The 18,450-nt window shown below is 41.7% G+C and overlaps 2 protein-coding genes, 2 long non-coding RNA genes and 1 other non-coding gene across 6 annotated transcripts; 4 read left to right on the top strand and 1 right to left on the bottom strand.

Moving 5' to 3' along the window:
* Window positions 1-274: 274 nt before the first annotated feature.
* On the top strand, window positions 275-751 carry LOC103638961 (uncharacterized). Its single transcript, XR_559129.2, has 3 exons — window positions 275-335; window positions 455-552; window positions 694-751. It is a non-coding gene; the product is annotated as an uncharacterized lncRNA (long non-coding RNA).
* Window positions 752-992: 241 nt separating this feature from the next.
* On the top strand, window positions 993-1,891 carry LOC103640251 (guanine nucleotide exchange factor SPIKE 1-like). Its single transcript, XM_020544714.1, has 3 exons — window positions 993-1,241; window positions 1,322-1,585; window positions 1,697-1,891. Exons 1-3 carry the CDS (start codon window positions 1,008-1,010, stop codon window positions 1,889-1,891), a joined length of 693 nt encoding a protein of 230 aa, XP_020400303.1. The 5' UTR covers window positions 993-1,007.
* A 4,861-nt stretch (window positions 1,892-6,752) lies between these two features.
* LOC109942227 (uncharacterized) lies at window positions 6,753-6,940 on the top strand. Its single transcript, XR_002264899.1, has 2 exons — window positions 6,753-6,823; window positions 6,908-6,940. It is a non-coding gene; the product is annotated as an uncharacterized lncRNA (long non-coding RNA).
* Window positions 6,941-9,237: 2,297 nt separating this feature from the next.
* On the top strand, window positions 9,238-9,991 carry LOC103640252 (uncharacterized). The gene is made up of 3 exons (XR_002749279.1): window positions 9,238-9,384; window positions 9,506-9,583; window positions 9,684-9,991. It is a non-coding gene; the product is annotated as an uncharacterized protein (transcript).
* A 1,859-nt stretch (window positions 9,992-11,850) lies between these two features.
* Window positions 11,851-16,654, bottom strand: LOC103638962 (translocase of chloroplast 120, chloroplastic). Of its 2 annotated transcripts, none has more exons than XM_008661744.4 (2): window positions 16,459-16,654; window positions 11,851-16,303 (listed from the first exon to the last, which is right to left on the bottom strand). In XM_008661744.4, the coding sequence occupies exon 2, from the start codon at window positions 16,269-16,271 to the stop codon at window positions 13,200-13,202; it is 3,072 nt and encodes a 1,023-aa protein (XP_008659966.1). In that variant the 5' UTR covers window positions 16,272-16,303; window positions 16,459-16,654; the 3' UTR covers window positions 11,851-13,199. The 2 variants fall into 2 exon arrangements, with proteins under 2 accessions (XP_008659966.1, XP_008659967.1); XM_008661745.4 differs by having other exon boundaries at window positions 16,407-16,639.
* Between the last annotated feature and the right edge of the window lie 1,796 nt (window positions 16,655-18,450).

The following is an 18,450-nucleotide window of genomic DNA, read 5'->3' as shown; positions in this document are numbered from 1 at the left end:
CTTGGTGTTGAACATTAACAGTATCTTTATCATCTGTGTTTTTCTCAGCACTGTAGTCTGTCACCACTGCCAGCATATGAGCCTGCATTTGATTGGGAGAATGAGAGGTCTTTGATATTTGGCCAAAGGGTGCCAGAAAGTATACCAGCAATAAGCAACAAGTTGCTTCAGCCCACAGAGTAAACCAATGCATCCATCATTTCTCTCTCCCCACCCCTTCTTCCGGTGATCAATGCTTATTAATTAATCTCGTTTTAAATTGTTTTGTACTGATTACAGTGGCTTGAAGATAACTGTCAAGGTACTATCTTTGTCATTCCAAGCTGGATTAGTTGGTGAGCAAAACTAGAATATTTTGTGATTGCTTCTTAACTTCTTTACTGTAATTTATCTCATTTACACTCAACCGCACAATCTTAACTTTCTATTTTCACGATCTATCATGTGCGTTTAGAACCTTTCAGTGGAACGATTTGCTTGTATAACAGAGATAGAAGAGAAAAATTGTCAGAAGACTTCTACTTTCACATACTTCCAACAGATATGCAGGATGTAATCTCTCAGCGCCAGTTGCTTTCTTATTCTTGTTTTATATCTGCATATATAGAATATTGTAGCATGTTAACAATGTTAAGTTTACACTAATCAAATTTCTATTCTTACTGATCATTTAACTTCCTCTGGGCTTAACAGGCTCAGGGTTCTTTGGATCGTCGAGGCGTTTTTTCATTGGACACACATTCACCATCAATTTGCCTTTTGATTCAATTGGAAAAGGCTGCTACTGAAGAAGGGGGAGTAACACCTTCTATTTATTCTCATAAAGAGCCTGTAAGTTAAAAAGCGTTATTTATTATAATATTAGTGTTGTGCTGCCTACATGGATTGCGTGTTCTCATATTATTCCTGCACCCATTCTTTGTCAGGTGCACTTAGCTGAGAAAGAGAAGCAAAAGCTGCAAGTATGGTCTCGAATTATGCCTTGTAAAGAATCATTTGCATGGGCCATGATTCCTCTGTTTGAAGGTAACCATGCGGGTGGTCTTAGTGATGCTGCTTATCCTAGCAGTCCTTTAGCAACAAGTTTACCAGGATCAACTTCTCAAGATAGTATTGTGGACCCTATTTTAAAGCTTACTTTAGATGGAAAAGTGAACCATTACTCGAGTGGAAGCTCAGTTATTGTAGAGATATCAAACCTAAACAAAGTGAAGGAAAGCTATATAGTGGACTCCCTCCAATTAAGAAGGATCAGTGCAGCACATGCAGTTAATATTTGTAATTTGTTATGCTAAATAGTTATAACTTTTGTCTCCTATAGGATCCAAAACGGAAAGTACATAAACCAGTGAAAGGTGTATTGAGATTAGAAGTGGAAAAACTTCATGGTGGCCACAATGATGTGGATAACACTTCTGAAGGCGGAAGCATGGCCAATGATTTGAATGATGCTGGTGACATCAATAATGGCAGAAGCAACAGAAGTAGCTTTGATGGGATTCACAGTTTTGTGAATTCTATTGCCATTGCCCAGAAAGATGCTCATCACAATGGAATCATTTCTAATGCTGAGAATGGTGACAATGTAAGTGGCTGGGTACTGGTCATATAGGACAACACTTTTCTGTTTATTTGTGATACATTCTTGTGTTATTCATGTTGTTCTGCTTAGAGGAGATGCACTTTCTTATTGCAGTTTGAAGCTTTGGACTTTTGGATGCTGACCCGAAGTGAGCCGTTTTCACAACTTTTTCATTGCCTCTATGTGTACCCGTTGACTGTTAGCTTAAGCCGCAAAAGAAACTTGTTTGTTAGAGTGGAACTGAGAAAGGACGATTCTGACATCCGAAAGCCTCCATTAGAGGTTTGCCTGCTGAATTATTTGTCCTGATGTTGAATGTTGGTGTCTATTCAAACATCCTTATCCATTAGAGACGTGGGCTTCTAGGCTGTTTATCCTAGGGAGCGGAATATGATGCTACAGAAGTGGGGCCATACACAGATTGCTTTTGGAACAAGAATGGCTTCCTACCATGATGAAGTTAAAATCAGCCTACCTGCTCTTTTGACACCCCAGCATCATCTTGTGTTCACATTTTTCCATGTAGATCTTCAAATGAAACTTGAAGCACCGAAACCAGTATGCATCATGTTGCTTATTAGTATGGATTATGCTTAGTTGTTTAGTTTGCTCATTTCTGACAAGTTCTTTATTTCTTCAGGTGATCGTTGGGCATTCTGTACTTCCACTGTCGACACATATTCAGTATGCATCATCTACTCAATTATTTTTCAGTGTAGTAGCAACATTATATTACTCTTTGTCACTTGTCAGCTGCTTCAAATATGAGACAACATCCCACTCTCAGCCATTACTGTTTTAGCCTTTGAACTTATTCAATTTATGTGATCCATAGCTAATATCATGTAAGAGCATGAAGTTAGTATGTTTAGGGACAATAGTTCATATGTTGTACTCCTTCCATTCTTTCCTTTAAACTTTTCTAAGCATTTCTTATTTAAAACTATCGAAAATATAATTATTTGAAAGCATTTTTAACAAAAAGTTCTTAATAACATTTTCTGGAACACATCTTCATAGTTTGTGTGTAAGTGTATGGATGGTCCCTGAACTTGTTCGGGGATCTCTTAGGTCCCCGAAGGCCTGTGGTTCCATGTCTCTAAATTTGCTAAGTACTCCCTCTGTCCCGACAAAAAAATGTAAATATCAAGTATTGGGGCCAAATTAGTTTTGAAATTATGCATGTGCCCCTCCCACGTGTTGGTTCATAGAAGCAATAGTTGCATCGGAACAGTTCTACACAAGTTCAAAATATTATTTTACTCATCAGGCAAACAACCAGAGGTGTGTGGATGAGAGTGACTGTGGAGATGGATGACTAGGGTTGCTTGGCAGTGGGTGCATTTGGGGACTTTTTTTTGACAGACGGATCCCACACGAAAAGCTGGTGTCTGCAGTACTACATTTACCTTCTTTTCTGGACAAGTTTTGAACCTCAGGATTCCATTCTTTCTAGAACGAGTGAAATTTACCACAGGTCCTGTAGGTGTCATGTAAGCCCCTAAAATATCAAAATGCATTATTTAAGTCACTGAAGTTAGTTCGGGTCTCATCTAGATCCAAATGGGTGTTTACTGAACTGGTACTGATGTGGTATGCTGACTCAATGCTTAGATGGATCTGATAGATGTGACCCATGTGCGGCAAGGCCCAATCTTAGAAAATTTGTATCTTTTTCATACGGCCTCATATGAAGACGATTCTTATATGAAAATTGTTGCCCTCGATGGATCTATAACTTTCATACTGTAAAAGTGTTCCGTATATATAATGTTTCCGACAGAATCATGAGTTGAAAAGAATCTTATCTTACTGGGTTTCAGTTTTCCATTCTCTCAAACTTCTTAGGTTTGCATCGACGCTTAGAGTTGTTGATGTAGATATATTGTTTTCTTTTCTTTTGGTATTTTAATGTTTATATATAAATGTTACTTGTTCTATAGCTCAACTTAATGCAATAAAATAATTGGTCAATGTTACACAGCTTGTCATATCTTCATTTTTTGCACCTCTGGTTTTTTACTTTCTGATAACATGTAAGCGAATGATGTTAAATTTTGCAGCCTCATAAATTATACCATAGAGAATGCTAACTAGGCCATCAAAATTTACCTTAATAAGAATAAATTGTTATCTTCATTTATATCTAACATATCCCACTACGCTAATGTGACATTTTTGTATTTTTAAGGTAACTTTCTTGTGAAGAGAGGTTATATATAACAGAGGAAGCTACCACCAGTTCTTAACATTGACGCAAAGTGGAGGCTTGCAAGCAGTAGTACTTCCGGTTACTCCACCACTATTAGATAATGAGGGGAAAAGGAAACAAATGGCTAAAGATTACGGAACAACCAGATGACATGACTCTCAAAGATGTGATGGATACTCTACCAAAAGAGGTGCCAACTGTCCATGCCAGTTTGCTTTTAGTGTTTAGAATTCACAAATTCTAACTGAACTTTTCCACTACCGCGATATATTTTGTTGCACCTATATATATTTGAAGCAATACTTATTTAAATGTGTAAATGCATCGTTGTTTCATTCATGTTGTGTATACTTTGTAGTGCAGTTGAAAATCATTCAAGATATGATCCTTGTAGTGTTGAAAGGAAGACTTGACACAGCTGTTTGGTGTCTTTGTTTGTTGTAACTTTTCATAGATAGCTAGATGTTACAGTTTCTTCCATAGCTCTTGGTGTGTGAAAGTCTACATGTGTATTTGGCTTAAAGGATTTCAACAAGATCTTGCCACCCTACTCGGTAGGAAGTGATTATGGCCTTTTCATCAAATATAGCTAATAGAAAGGTGCTAAAATCTAGAGCTAATCCAAACAATCTAGATTAGTCAAAATTTATGGTTGACCACTCAGGCTCCAGCTAATAAAAAGCGACTAGCTGCAACTTTCATTAGAATTTTCGTGGGAGGGAAATTGTTTTGTTAATGATATACAATTGAAATTCTTCGGGATCTCATATTCATAATTTGTACACCGTCGCAGCGCACGAGCACATACCATAAACTGTGGACTAATCTAGATTGTTTGAATTAGCTCTAGATTTAGGAGATAAGGATGGCAAACCAGTTACAACATCTATCATTTACAAATGTATTCTTGCACTGGTGTGCTTTTAAATCCAAGCAGACTGCTATTTTTGATTATTTGATTGAGTTTATAAGTTTTCGTAATATCATATGTCACCGTTGCAACGCACGGGCACTCACCTAGTATACTTATTAAGGCGGTAAGGGTAGCCTGCCTTCTCTCGTTCTGCCTTCGGTGAATCTACACCGTCCGTTCGCTTCTGTGAATCCACACCGTTTGCCCACCCACGCACGCGTTCGTTCCCCCGCCTCCCCTCCCCCACCCCGCGTGAGCCCGCCGCCGCCCCATCCCCATCCGCATCCCCCGCCGCCCCGAATCATGCGACCTCCACGTGACCCGGCCTACCCCTGTTGCGCCCTACGACACCGCCTCCTCGCGCCCAAGCCCATACTCAAAACTCAGCCAAACCCCTCGCATCTTCCCTCCCACCGATGCAATCGCGCCGCCGCCCCCATCCCTTCCCCCATCCCCATCGGCGATGTGCCTGCTCCAGCGGGCGATGCTCCACTTTCTGGGTGGCACCGACGACCGCGAGGCGCTGGCGTACGCAGCGCGGATGCCGCAGACCGGGACCATGTCTCTGACGGTGGTGCGGTTCAAGCTCCGGAATTAGGTTGGGATGGGCGGGCGCGATGAGGCGAGGGACGAGGAGCTGCTGCAGGAGTTCTGGAGCAGGCACGGGGACAACGAGCGGGTGGTGTACGTGGAGAAGACGGTGGAGGACGCGGAGGGCACGGCGTCCGTGGTGCGCGCCATGAGCGAGAAGTCCGACCTGCTCATCGTGGGTCGGTGCGGCGGGGAAGGCAAAGGTGACCCGGAGGAGTCCACGGCGCTCACCAGCGGGCTATCAGAGTCGAGCGAGTTCCTGGAGCTGGGCGTGCTGGGGGACATGCTCGCCTCCGCGGAGTTCGCATCCAAGGTCTCCATCCTCGTCATCCAGCAGCAGCCGCCCAAGAAAACCATCGCCACTGGAAGCTCCGTTAATGATTAATCATCATTCCGCCTTGCCGGCCGGTGTCAATCCTATGCCCCCGCCTCCCCCTCTGCTCCAGTGTCTGCGTGTGCCCTCGCCTGTCCCCGCCCCAGTCTCCCGAAGTAGTCCACAACAGCCGCCCTGCTACCCTCGCCCCGTGCTGCGTCCACCGTGATAGGGATCCGAGAACACCCCCGTGGATGTGTCTGGGATTCGAGGCCTCCCCCATCCCTTCCCCTTCCCTTCCCCCACCCCCATCGGTGATGCCCTGATCCGCGACCGCCGCCGTCCAACCCCAACCTCCGTCTGTGACCACTCCATGGTGGCGCAGGCGCTGGAGGCATCCACAGGACCGCATATTTCACGACGCCGTGGACTGGTGGCGCGACGTCAACGAGTCGCCGCTACGGCATCATCTCGGTCATCGCGCCGGTAAGCACCCTCCCGCGCCCGCTTCGCTTCCCTGGCCCCTATCTGGTCCGATCTATCAGAATTTCCCGATCAGATGGGATTTTCTGTCGGTTTCGGTTGGTGTTCGTCTCGATAGCGCGTGCTGGTTTGATTTGTGGTCTTGTGGGACGAATTGAGAGAGGCGGCACTGTAACGTCCGCCGAGAATTCTGAATTCGTGGTGTTTAATTTCTATTGCAGGTCCAATTAATCAGAATCGAGTGCATGGTGCCAGAGTATGGATGCTCAAATTATCATGTGTCACTTCAGCTTTTAGCTCCAATTGTTGTTGTTCTTCGTGAAGCTATGTTTGTTTCTCCACCATAAGAAACATATGTTACTGCTGGAATGCTTTTGAAGGATGTTGTCTATACAACTGTTGATCATGTTTATTATGAACTTTTGAACTACCTCAGTATTCTTTGACACTATCAATTGTGTGATTGTGCGCATCACATTTGTAAAGTTTTCTGTTTGTGTCAGGTGATTAGGAACCATCCAAGTGTGTTTAAGATTTATCAAAGAAAGTTGTTAGAGCCTGGAAATATCTCAAAGAAATATATTGATAAGTTATACAAGAAGGTCAGCACTATACTTAATGAGGATTTCGAGAATAGCAAGGACTATGTTCCCAACAAGAGGGACTAGATTTCAGCTTATTGGCAGGGTTCAAGTCACCAAAGCAGATTTTATGTATCTGAAACATTGGGTAAATAGATTTACCTATTTAGTTTGACTCTTTCTGTGTTTCCTAACATTTTAAGTGACCTTTATCTGACAATCAACCATGCAGAGTCAAGCCAGAGATTCTAAAACGTGTTGGAGAAGCCATGACCACTCTGCCAAAATTTCAATCCTCACAGGGCTGTGAATTTTTTTATCAAAGGCATCAAATGATTGAGACTAGAGAAGACATTGATTGGGCAGTTGGTGAAACACTTGCTTTTGCTACTCTTATCATTTAAGGGAACCACATCAGGTTAAGATTAAGATAGTTGCCATCGATCTTGCCATAATTTTTACTTTAGCTGAGCAGATAACAAGCGGCTTGGGGTATTGATATTTATTTTTCTGTCTTGTTTAATCTATTTGTTCAACTAATTTCAAAACAGTTAGTGCTTCAGAATCTCATCACAGATTCTGAATACTTCCTTTGTCAAAGCTTTCACTTGTCTGAAGGTAATCATTCTTTGATTATGCACTAATCTTATATGTGTTTCTGCATTGCATTCATTTACCAAATCTGTAAGATGCATTCTACCATTTCATGATGTCCCTTATTTACATGTGTAAAATGATCCACATCAATAAAAATCGTCCCTTCGTATTCTGAAGCAAAATAACAAGCTTACATGCTATTACTGATATACTCCCTGTTCTTACCGCTAGGGTCTCTTGGCCTACGCGTAGACAGACTCCAGGAAGATGTCAGCCTTCTGCTTCTCCATCACCGTCGTTATCATGCAGCCTGCTAGAATGCCACAGCGGGACAAGAGCATTGGGATGAGCAGGTAAGCCTCCCTTACTTTTTTGCAATTGATATATTCCTCTTATAATTCCAGTACAGTTACTTTTTGCAATACACATATATGCTTCTACATCTCTTTTTTCTATCTCTCTGAATGTTAGCCTCGTCATGATATATGGCCCGGGCATCTGCATCCTTTTGCAAAAAAAAACTTGAACTATACAGCATGTTCAGGGCCGAGCCTGAGAAATTTGAGGCCCTGTGCCAAATCTAAAACAGTGTAATCTATATATTTTTTATTAAATAAAAACAGTAATAACAATCTACAAGTTACAATAATTTATATTGTAACAGAATATCTAAAGAAACATATCCATTTTATTTGAATAACATCGTTCTTTAGGTGGGTTTTAAAGAAAATCTTGTACGATATGCTTATATTCGATCTTATCCAACGCTTCACTCTCAATGTTATTGTGTCTAAATAATACATTTTTTGTGTCATAGAAAAACACAAATATAAATTTAGTAGCTTTAATTTAGAGAACTTCGTTCACACGGACAAACATGTTAAGATCCTATAAAGGTTCATTTTTTGGTGCAGCTCTCGATAGTTCCACTTCAGCGCAGTAGCATGGTAGGGATAAAAATATGTGCTACATATTAATATGTGTTGTAAAAAATCATAAAACTAGAATAGATCTGCTAAGTTTTGGGACCCTCAATTTTTGGAGCTCCTGTTCGAGCGCACGGCTCGCACATGCCTAGGTCCGGCCTTGAGCATGTCCTTGCTAACAGAGAAACAAGCCATGACAGTTAGAAATGATATGATCGTCTTATATAGGAGTAGTTATCTACTGTGAATCTGAGAGATATACTATGCTCTTAACAATGTTCATTTTCTTTTGAAACAAGCACGTATGTGTCATACATGCACATACTGTCTTTCTTGCTTCCAAGACTGGCTTCCAAGCTTTCGCCAGAGGAGTAAGATCTGTTTCGTTTTGTTTTTTTTCTGACAGGCGCAAGATGACTGCAAGTGGCGCCGGATCTCGACGTTTGACGACTGGAACCTGCGGGACGACATGCCCGTCACCCAATACTTGCAAGCAGGGACTTCTTCATCGTTGTGCCGCCGGCAGAGAAGGACGACGACGAGGATCTGTTCAAGGTGCCCCAGTGTTCCTGCCAAGCCCTACAACTACAAGAAGGTGAAACAAAACAGGACGCTTAGTTTCTCTCGCTAATTAATTACACTCAGGGAAAAAAGTTTATTCCACCAGCTCTGAAGATAGTATCAGTTAGCATTGTTTCATATTTTCGTTTCATATCTCCATTTCCATATACATTATACCCACTCGGCACTAGCGAGCGATGAGAAAGATACTAAACAATTCTATGGTCATTATGAGTTTATCACAGTGATTTGCTTGTTTTCTCCACAACACATGTCCATACATATGTTATAGTTGCACTATTTTTACCCCGTTGCAACGCACGGGTATCTACCTAGAAAAGAAAAGAGAAAAAATAAAACAATATACAATGTAAAAATATATATAAATAAAGATATCTTTTCATGCTATTTTGCAAGTAGCCATATAATTCTTTGCATTCTGTTCACTGTTATATTTTGATGTTTTCATGACTGAGTAGGTTTGGTTTGTTGTAGTTATGATTCAAAATAATGTTATACTTTTGTGTAGATTAGACATGGTGAAGCAGTTGGGATAATTGGACCTTCAGGGACGGGGAAATCAACTATATTGAAGGTTATGGCTGGGCTGCTTGCTCTGGACAAGGTTGTCCATCTTCTTAGTTTGCCCATGTTACAACGGTGCATCATTCATTTTCATTACAGCTTGGTCAACTGGAAGTTTAATGTGCTCTTTTTCCTTTATCTGTCTTTGCAATAACAAGCAGGGCGATGTAATCATTTGTGGAAAGAAAAGGCATGGTTTAGTTAGCGATGAGGATATAGAGGGTCTCCGCATTGGTTTGGTAGATATTCCTTGTGCTTTGTTGCATCTGTACTAAGAAATGGCATGATTTCCTTGTAGCTTCTTGTGCCTGAACATTCTGATGTGGTGTTGTGATACAGGTCTTTCAAAGTGCTGCATTTTTTTATTCTCTCACAGTTCGTGAAAATGTTGGATTCCTTTTGTAAGGGAACATGCTTGCCAGAAGGTCATTTTTCAGTAATTGCTTCTGTTCAGCTTTCATCTCTGATACATCCATCCTTTGCTTTAGATATGAAAATTCAAGCTTACCCGAGGACCGCATTGGTGAATTGGTGAAAGAAACTTTGGCTGCAGTAGGACTAAAGGTAAGTCAAGCTTCCATATTCGTTTAGATAGAGCACTTCTCACCATAAGTTTAGCATTCAATTGTTAAAGTATCTGTGTTTTTTGTCACAATGAGTACTTTGCATGATGGTAAACTTTTCTGATAAATTGCCAACTGTTATCTACAGATGCTATATAATACTCTAGCTATTCCAAATTTTAAGTTGATTTGAGTTTTGTAATAGCTTGTGAGAAAGCTTTCTACTTTTGTCCAATTGATATACAGGTTGTTCCGACTGAGTACAAATATCTGTCAAAGAAATAATTGCCAACAAATCAGTATTCTGTCACGGAGTATTTTCTTCCCATTCGCCCAACTAAGAGGGCCTGGCTAGGTAGCTACCCCCCTCCCTTCCTTTTCAAGCATGCTATCTTCATCTATTCTAAAAGCTGAAGCGTTTTTTCATGTAGCGGTGTACTTCCTGTATGATCTCTCACCAATTACAGTCACCATCAAAGAGGAAAGAAGGAACTTCCTTCATTTTATAACTCGTCTTTATGCAGTTCTTGGTGGCACATTTGCCATGACAGGTTAGCTTGCACCCAATAGTTTTCTGGTCTATCTTTCTGCATTTTGCTTTTTTCCTGACTCAGATTCACTGGTAGCGTCAGTTGCAATGCATGCAACGTGGTACTGACAAGCAGGCTTAGAAAATAAATCCATTGTTATAATTAACTGCTTGTTAGCTTGCTATGTACCTAAGGCATATGTTACATCTAGAGACATAGTAAAAACTATCTATCTTGAGACACTTACAATTTGGAACGGAGGGAGAAGTAGATTAATAGCAGGCAGAGTGATCCTACATGCAAACGATGACAAGATGACCTCTATATTGATACACCTGTTTCATTATTGGAGTAATGCGGTGATACATGTATGGTTCTCTTCTTAAAGCTGTAAGACTAAGGATCACCTTTTCCCCTTCGAACAAGGTGACAAGTCATTATGAGTTTATCACAGTGATTTGCTTGTTTTCTGCACAACACATGTCCATACATATGTTATAGTTGCACTATTTTTACCCCGTTGCAACGCACGGATATTTACCTATTATCTATTATGCTTAAACAGGTCAAAAGCCATAAGCACTCCTGATGTGAATATTTCAACTGATGATGGTGTTCATGATGTAATCTCTGGGACAACGGTTAGTGCAATCAACAATCCTACTTTTTGTTACTACTTATACTTCATGTCCAGTTTACGTACTTGAACCTTAGTTTACAAAACCTTTTGTTTTATCTAATCATCATGGGCCCAATAAATGAAAATGGCCACCAAATTTGTGTTCTTTTCTGACCTGCCATTTTGTTTGTTATATTTTATGACTTCCATGCCCATTCCTTTTAGTGCTAGTATGGTTTACAAGATGGCGAAGCTCCTTAGTGATTAGGGGGTGTTGTACCCCCTCAAATAGTGAAAAACAATGATTAGGACTAAAAAATTCACCATATATTCATCCCTTCTAAATTATAATACAAGTCTATGCACTCATAAGACATCTGCATCCATCTCCAATTCGCTCTAAGCTTAGCTACTAGCTTACAAGCCTCTTGGGCCTAATTTCCTGAATAAACCTGAAGTATCAACTACTTGGTTCTGGCATACCATTTTTATATGTTCTGTTGGCTAAATGCAAGTATAACACTAACTGGTTGCTAAAATCAGCATGACTGTCTTCATTCTTGGTCCTGCTAGCATGTAATCGAAAAGCATCTACTTTTTTCTTCAAATAGACCCCTTCCCTTCCCCCAAATTTTTTTTATAATATTTGGAACTTTGGATTGTATGATTATCGATGTGGTGACCATTTGTAGTAGAGTTTCACCCAACAAATAAGCAAAATCATTTCATTTGGATCTTTCAGGATGATCAAGCTGCTGATATCCAGGCTCAGGGATTATCTAAGGATTTTGTGTAGTGGGTTAATCAAGAAGAGGCATTTTGGTACTGATATTCCAAGATGGGCGTACCATGTAAATTCAAGCCACATGATGGTTGCACTTGCAAAAGGGGGGGAAATAAGGGAGAAGTCTACATGATGGCATTGTTATTAATTTTTTTCTTAAAAGGAATGAAAGAATGTAGGTAGTTTATTCTTTTTAAGATGTACCATTGTCCTGGCATCATCCCCATCTCTCCATCGTGTAAATATATATGTCCCAAGTGTTCCACTTTTCCCTTTTCCTACCATAAGAGTTGAGGTGGGCATGAAAGCACCATTTTTTCCCAGTCTCTTTGTATGGGTCTTCTGAAAGCATGTACATTTATATTTTGTGGCAAGCGGAGAGATTGTTGTGTAATTTCCATTGTACCAAACGTCCAAACCCCTCTTACCAATAGAAGTCCCTTGGATTGTTTGTCACATTGCAGATTGCTTTAATACTTGCTTTAAACTATCTGATTCTGTGCAAAATCTTCGTATGATTCCTTAGGGTCCCTTTGGCAGGGCTTCCCGAAACTGGTTTCTGTTCTGGCTTCATATTTTGCTAGGTGAGTGCCCATGCGTCACAGGCCCGAGTTTCTCTTCGGTGTCATCCCGGACAGCTCATATATGTCATCCTCTATCTCATAATTATATAACACATATGAGCATATATAAGTTATCGAGATATTATATATCCCGTTGTAACGCACGGACACTGACCTAGTTGTTTGTTTATGCTCTGTAAGAGCTAGTAGCTGGGAACCCTGTTTTTTTCAAGGGATTTCTATGTTCTAAAGAAAAATTAGTTCAATTTTCCTTAGAAAATAGGAATCCCTTAAGAAAATGGAGTTCACAAACTAGCCCTTACCTTCATGACTGTAAAATCACATTTATCAGAATGCAGTAGGATTCAGATGTTAATACCGAGTATAATATAGCAATATAGTATGCCCGAAATCGGACAAAATGACACGGTCAATTCTCCAATGCAGCTTCGTCAGCAAGAGCTCAGGGAAAACCCTTGCATTAGATAGATGAGTAGTACTCCAGAGTTCACCTAAAAAGAAGAGCTTAGGGGAGAGCATAGTTACAAAAAGTTGGCAACAAAAGAACAAAACAAATTGGAAGTAAAAAAATTATAACTTATGCTAGCTTTTTTAACCTATGATGCCCTGCTCACTTTTTTCCCAGGCTAACAGAAAAAGATTCTGAGTAATTCTGTAACAGCTTCATGATGTTCTGGAATATACTTAAGCACTAGAAAGTTTGACTTTAGTTCGATTTAGAATAGCACATGATGCGCAGCTCTTTTGAGAGAAAAATGAATATCGGCACGAGGGCCTAGCCGGATTCTAAGTAATTCTGTAACAGCTTCATGATGTTCTGAAATATCGGCACGAGCGCAACGAGTGCGATCTCAAGATGTTCCGAGCTGTTCAGACGAATCCCGACTTGGCCAGTCCCCTTGTTGCTTAGATTGGCGTGGCCAACCAAGTTGCTAGCTCTTCCAGCGGGGATCTGAGACTGGATGTTGCAGCCAATTGCCAGATCCCCGTGCCAATCCACAACAGACAACGCGATAGTTGAAAGCAACCGCCCAATCGGGTAATTTTTGTCCCTTATTGCTTCGAGGCGGCCTCCATAGGCCACATCTCCCCTCCCACTCATGGCCCCACTGCTAACCAGGACCCTGAGCTGCTTGTTCACTATCAGTTTGTCCTCAATCTTCAGACCAGCTGATACTGAGTCCCCAAGAAGCGTGGCAGATATCCCAGCAGCTGTATTGTTGCGCCTGAAGTTCTTAAATCTCGATTCGCCACGAATTGTGTATGCCATATCCTTGCCGACAGACTGCAAATCAAGCCCAAATGAAGTAGTCTTACCCTCAGCATGCTTAATTGAACTTGCAACCTCCATTTGCAGGGAGCAATCCTTCTTGTCTTTTGTAAGCTGGCCAGACACGGATAGAGGAACTTTACCTTTTACAGCAAACAACCTTTCAACATTAAGTCCCTCATAACCAACATCATGGTCCCAGCCCTGGGTTTCCAATACAGGTCTGATAAGCCATTCACTTGGTGTATCCAGAAAACGATAGCGATGGGTAGGATAGTCAGAATCAAAAGATGAGGGTAGTACCATGTCAGGCATGGGCACAGAAACATTAGTTGGAGTATTAGAATCATCTTCTAGGTTGCTGTTGCTGAAATCAGTTCCTCGAGCACTGGCTTCTGCTGCCATTTTCTTCATCAATTTACGGTGCTTGCTTTCCTCTTTCAGCTGTTTTCGGTAGAACAACTTCTCTCTGTAATCTAGCTCCTCAAGGTAGGCCTTCCTCTGCTCATTGTTCAGCTTGGCAAGCTGAGCTTTTGTGAGACGCTTAAATGGAGGTAAATCATCACAATCCGAACCATCATCTGAATCAGAATCGTCTGCCAAATCGTCTTCAAGATCATCATCATCACCACCAAATTGCTCCTCTGGTAACTTCAGTGGGGCACGAGACTGAAGAAGGGAAGAGAGGAGGAAAGGCAATGGAGGAATCCTTGTATGAGAAAGTTTACCAATGGGACTATCCTGCAACTTGAGAAGCACATTGGCTTCTGCTAACACCTTTGAAGCAAAACAAAGCAGCAATAGCTGTGGCTTCCAGACTTGTCCATTTGGCAATACCCTCTGGCCAGCTCTATTTGTCCTGCATGCTGAGTGGTTTTCCACTAGGGATACCGGATTCATAAGACGTCCATCACCAGCAGCTTGCCTTATAGCTTGTTGCACTACGTGAGATCTCTGGGTGACAAACATCTCATAGCTCAGAGGAATTCCATTCTGCCCATCTGGTGGTGCAGACGCAGCATGAGTTAACACGACAATGGCATTAAACCAAACCGATGCTCCGAACACTTTCGTGATAGTTTGCAGCAGAGGGACATCACCGTTGTCCCTGCTCTGCATATCCAACCTATCAAAATAAAGAACAATATCCGGAGGGTTTCTGCTAATAAGTCTCTTGACAGAGTTGAGAACCTTCTGGTTGTGGTGTTGTTCAAAAGATGAACAGGAAAGTCCAGGAGTATCGATGACTTTTACTTTGATTCCCTCAACCGTACCAACTACTTGAACCTTCATAGTACTAGAATCAAAGGCATTTGTATCCAACCTGATATCATCAAAAATTGAATTAATGGTAGCACTCTTACCGACCCCAGTTTTACCAAGAACCAAAATGGTGCATGAAAAATCAAGGGGCTCATTTCCAGCAGCTTCAAGACGTTCTGCCATCTCTCTCGCACGGTCAATGCTAAACGTCCCATTAGCAGTTCTTCTAAGTTGTTCTGCCAGCCCAAGCCGGTACAGAACCTGTGAAACGACCATGTTATGAGATGTTTGCCCCAACCTGCCAGCGAGGCGAAGAAACTTAACCCGGATCATTTGAAGTTTTTCATGGATATCATCATTCTCATCTCTATCATCCTCGGCAGACTCAGTAGCCTCCTGGGTTCCCTTATCCACAGCGGCTGGCCTGCTGGCACGGACCTGTTGAACAGAACGGGCAGGAGGCTGCGATAGGGAAGAGGATGATCCAAGGCCAGCAGGACGAGATATCAGAGAGGGACCATTAGTAGAACGAGCAGAAGCAGCACTGCTGGGTTGTGCAGATGTAGAACTCCCACTTGAGGATTGTGCAGGGGGAGCAGAGGTCGCAGTATTCTCATCATCTGAGGAGCTTGAGTCATCCAACTCCTCAATTACAACAGCAGGCTCAGCTGCAGAATTTGTGACCAACTCTGGCCTGCTATGAGAGGAAGCAATCTCTTCTGTGCTCTTCCCTGGATGATTTTTGCTTTGATGCGCCAAAGTACCACCTTTTACATCTTCATACTCGCTCCCAGAATGTGCAGCGACCTCAGCCTTGTCACCAGGATTTGAAAAAAAATTGTGGTCGTTGTCTAACCTCTCCTTTTCACGATCAGCCAAAACAGATGTGACCATGTACTCCCTGAAAGATTGCCCCATGACATTCTCATTCACATGGTCTTGATTCACATCATCAGCAAAACTTTCCTCCACATCTACGAAACTGGGAGTGTCGTCCTCGTCCCACTTCTCTGCCCCACGCTGTCCGGCCACTCTGGTGTTCGGCGTCACCAATGGCTGGTGATCGCCCGTCACCACCGCAGACTCCACTGCACCTTCTCCGGGGCCCCGGTTTTCTTCCCCAGCCTCATCTCCGCCACCATCCTGCCCCAGCGGCACGTCCCCCTCATCCCAGACCTCCACCGCCACAACACAATTGCCCTCACCCGCCAAAGTGGCTGCCTTCAAGACGGATTCCTCCTCCGCGGCGACTCCGCCGTTCTCGCCCGCCCGATGCTCCGGGCGCCCTTCCCTGACGCCGCCGCCGTTCTCCATGGATCACACCCGACGGCGGAAGGAGCGAAACCCTACTCCGACATCAAGAGAAAACGGAACGGATCAAACGACACTACGGCAGCAACAGGAAGGTAAAAAAAACGTACATATATTGTGGTGAAGTCTGGAACATACAAAAAGATTGTGGTGGACGGATCCGGAGGGAGGTGGCGGCTACCAAACCAACCTGGTTGGAGGCGACGGCGGCGTGGGAAAACGGGATCGCTAGCGCAGTTCGGTCGCTACCAGGAAAAAGGAGCCGTCGCTACAAGGAAAAAGGAGGGTGGTGACGAACTGACGATGAGAGTCAGGCAGCGAGCCAGCGACGACGCCAATGAGAGAGAAGTCGCAAGCCGGTTTGTATGCCTCCGCCGTTTTTACTTACTGGGCTCTGCTAAAACCCTGGAGATATGCTTTTCTGCAACCAAACAAAATTTGGAATCGCAAAAAAAAAAAACATTTTAGCGGCAACTTTAAAATAAAACAGTACGATGCCCGTAATTCAATAAAATATAGATGCACAATAACTATGTAAAAACGAGTAATATATATTATCATTGACCTTAATATCTCATAAATTATTTGCCAACAACTTTACAAAACTAAACTCAGGATTCGAAGTGTCTTCTCCTCCTCTCACTCGGCTGTTCGCTGGCCCCGCTGTCTATAAAGGTGCACGACGGTGAAGAGTCGCGATAGCGGTTCGAAACTCTTACCGAGGAGGAAGGTCGATATCCTCTATTGTGGTGTGGAATGAGTGAGAGGAGCGAAGATGACAAAGAGATGAGAAGTTGAGTTAATATACGACAGCAACAACGAAGAGGGAAAGAAAGCGCTCGGATTTTGTTTATCATATCTAATTAGGCGAGATGTGACAGAGAAAAACAAATCTACACGATTCGCGCGTGACGCACTACGTACGAAACTCGTGCTTTAAAAGAGTAGAGATATAATATCATAAATTTGAAGTTGTTAAAATTCACGTGCTTGAATTTTGTTGCATGTATTTTATATAAGATTACATTTTAGTTTGTTGTAATTTATATTGGTATAATCTGTAATTTTCATATCAGCATATATCGACACAAAGACAAATAAAATTTATGTTTTTCTATAGTTAGACAATGGCAAAAAAAATATTATAACACAAAGACAATTAACGTATAACACAGACAATTAACAAATTTAAAAACTCGCAAAAGAATAAGGTCATGTTTGGTTTCTTTAGTCTAGTGACTAAAGTTTAGTTAGGGGACTAAAGTTTAGTCCCTAACATGTTTGGTTTTAGGGGCTAAAAATAGTAAGAATGTACTAAATAACTCATAAGAAGACTTAAATGACCTTTAACATTCTCCTGCTATTAGTACAATTGAACTAAATTAGGGGTAAATGTGGAATTAAGATTTAGTCCCTTTTAGCACATATGTGAAGGACTAAAGACTAAATCATTTTAGTCCATATTTTAGTCCTAGTGTTTGGCAAAAAAGAGACTAAATGGGACTAAAAACTAGAGACTAATCTTTAGTCCCTCTAACCAAACACCCCCTAAATACAGTGCGGCTATCTCTTCTATTGTCTAATATATTAAAGCACTCATTTTGCTGGTTACGGTTTAACACAAAGACAATTAACGTATAACACAGATAATTAACACAGTATGGCTATCTCTTCTATTCTCTAATATATTAAAGCACTTGTTTTGCTTGTTACGGTTTCACTGTCGTTAATTTAAAAAAAAAAGTCCAACCATTTCTTTATAATCAACCCACCATCCTCTCAGGATCCACATTTATATATTTACTAGGTATGTGTCTGTGCGTTGCGACGGAAGTAAAAAATTTGTATGCACGACACATCTCTGTTAGCACTGTTTTATCAAGGTACATGCTTCAATCTTCCTAGAATTTTTACCCTCAGATCCAATTCATCTGGTGCTGGAACCACTATAGGCTCTACCTTTTATTTTAGTTGAGTGTGATTCAATATGCTTGTTGTTCATCTGTCCAGAAATGGTGTACATGCTCTTGTTCAATTAGTGTGAACCATATGCTTCTGAATCCTGGATGGATGTTTCATTTTAGTTCAAGGTTTCTGCAGGTGGACGACAAGTAGTTAGCCGATAAGATCATGTATCAATTTGTCTTCATGTTAGTCTGGGTTGTTGATTTTTTGTTCACTT

Source organism: Zea mays, chromosome 9 (genome assembly GCF_902167145.1).
Source record: "Zea mays cultivar B73 chromosome 9, Zm-B73-REFERENCE-NAM-5.0, whole genome shotgun sequence".
Classification (NCBI taxonomy): domain Eukaryota; kingdom Viridiplantae; phylum Streptophyta; class Magnoliopsida; order Poales; family Poaceae; genus Zea; species Zea mays.
The sequence above is the reverse complement of the archived record's forward strand: the minus strand, read 5'-3'. Positions and strand labels throughout refer to the sequence as shown.

Bases quoted from the DNA above. Each gene is read 5' to 3' on its own strand.
- LOC103640251 (XM_020544714.1), top strand. From the start codon at position 1,008: ATGATTCCTCTGTTTGAAGGTAACCATGCGGGTGGTCTTAGTGATGCT. The intron at 1,242-1,321 runs TTAAGAAGGATC...TGTCTCCTATAG, and splicing joins ATATAGTGGACTCCCTCCAA to GATCCAAAACGGAAAGTACA. The intron at 1,586-1,696 runs GTAAGTGGCTGG...TTCTTATTGCAG, and splicing joins ATGCTGAGAATGGTGACAAT to TTTGAAGCTTTGGACTTTTG.
- LOC103638962 (XM_008661744.4), bottom strand. From the start codon at position 16,271: ATGGAGAACGGCGGCGGCGTCAGGGAAGGGCGCCCGGAGCATCGGGCG.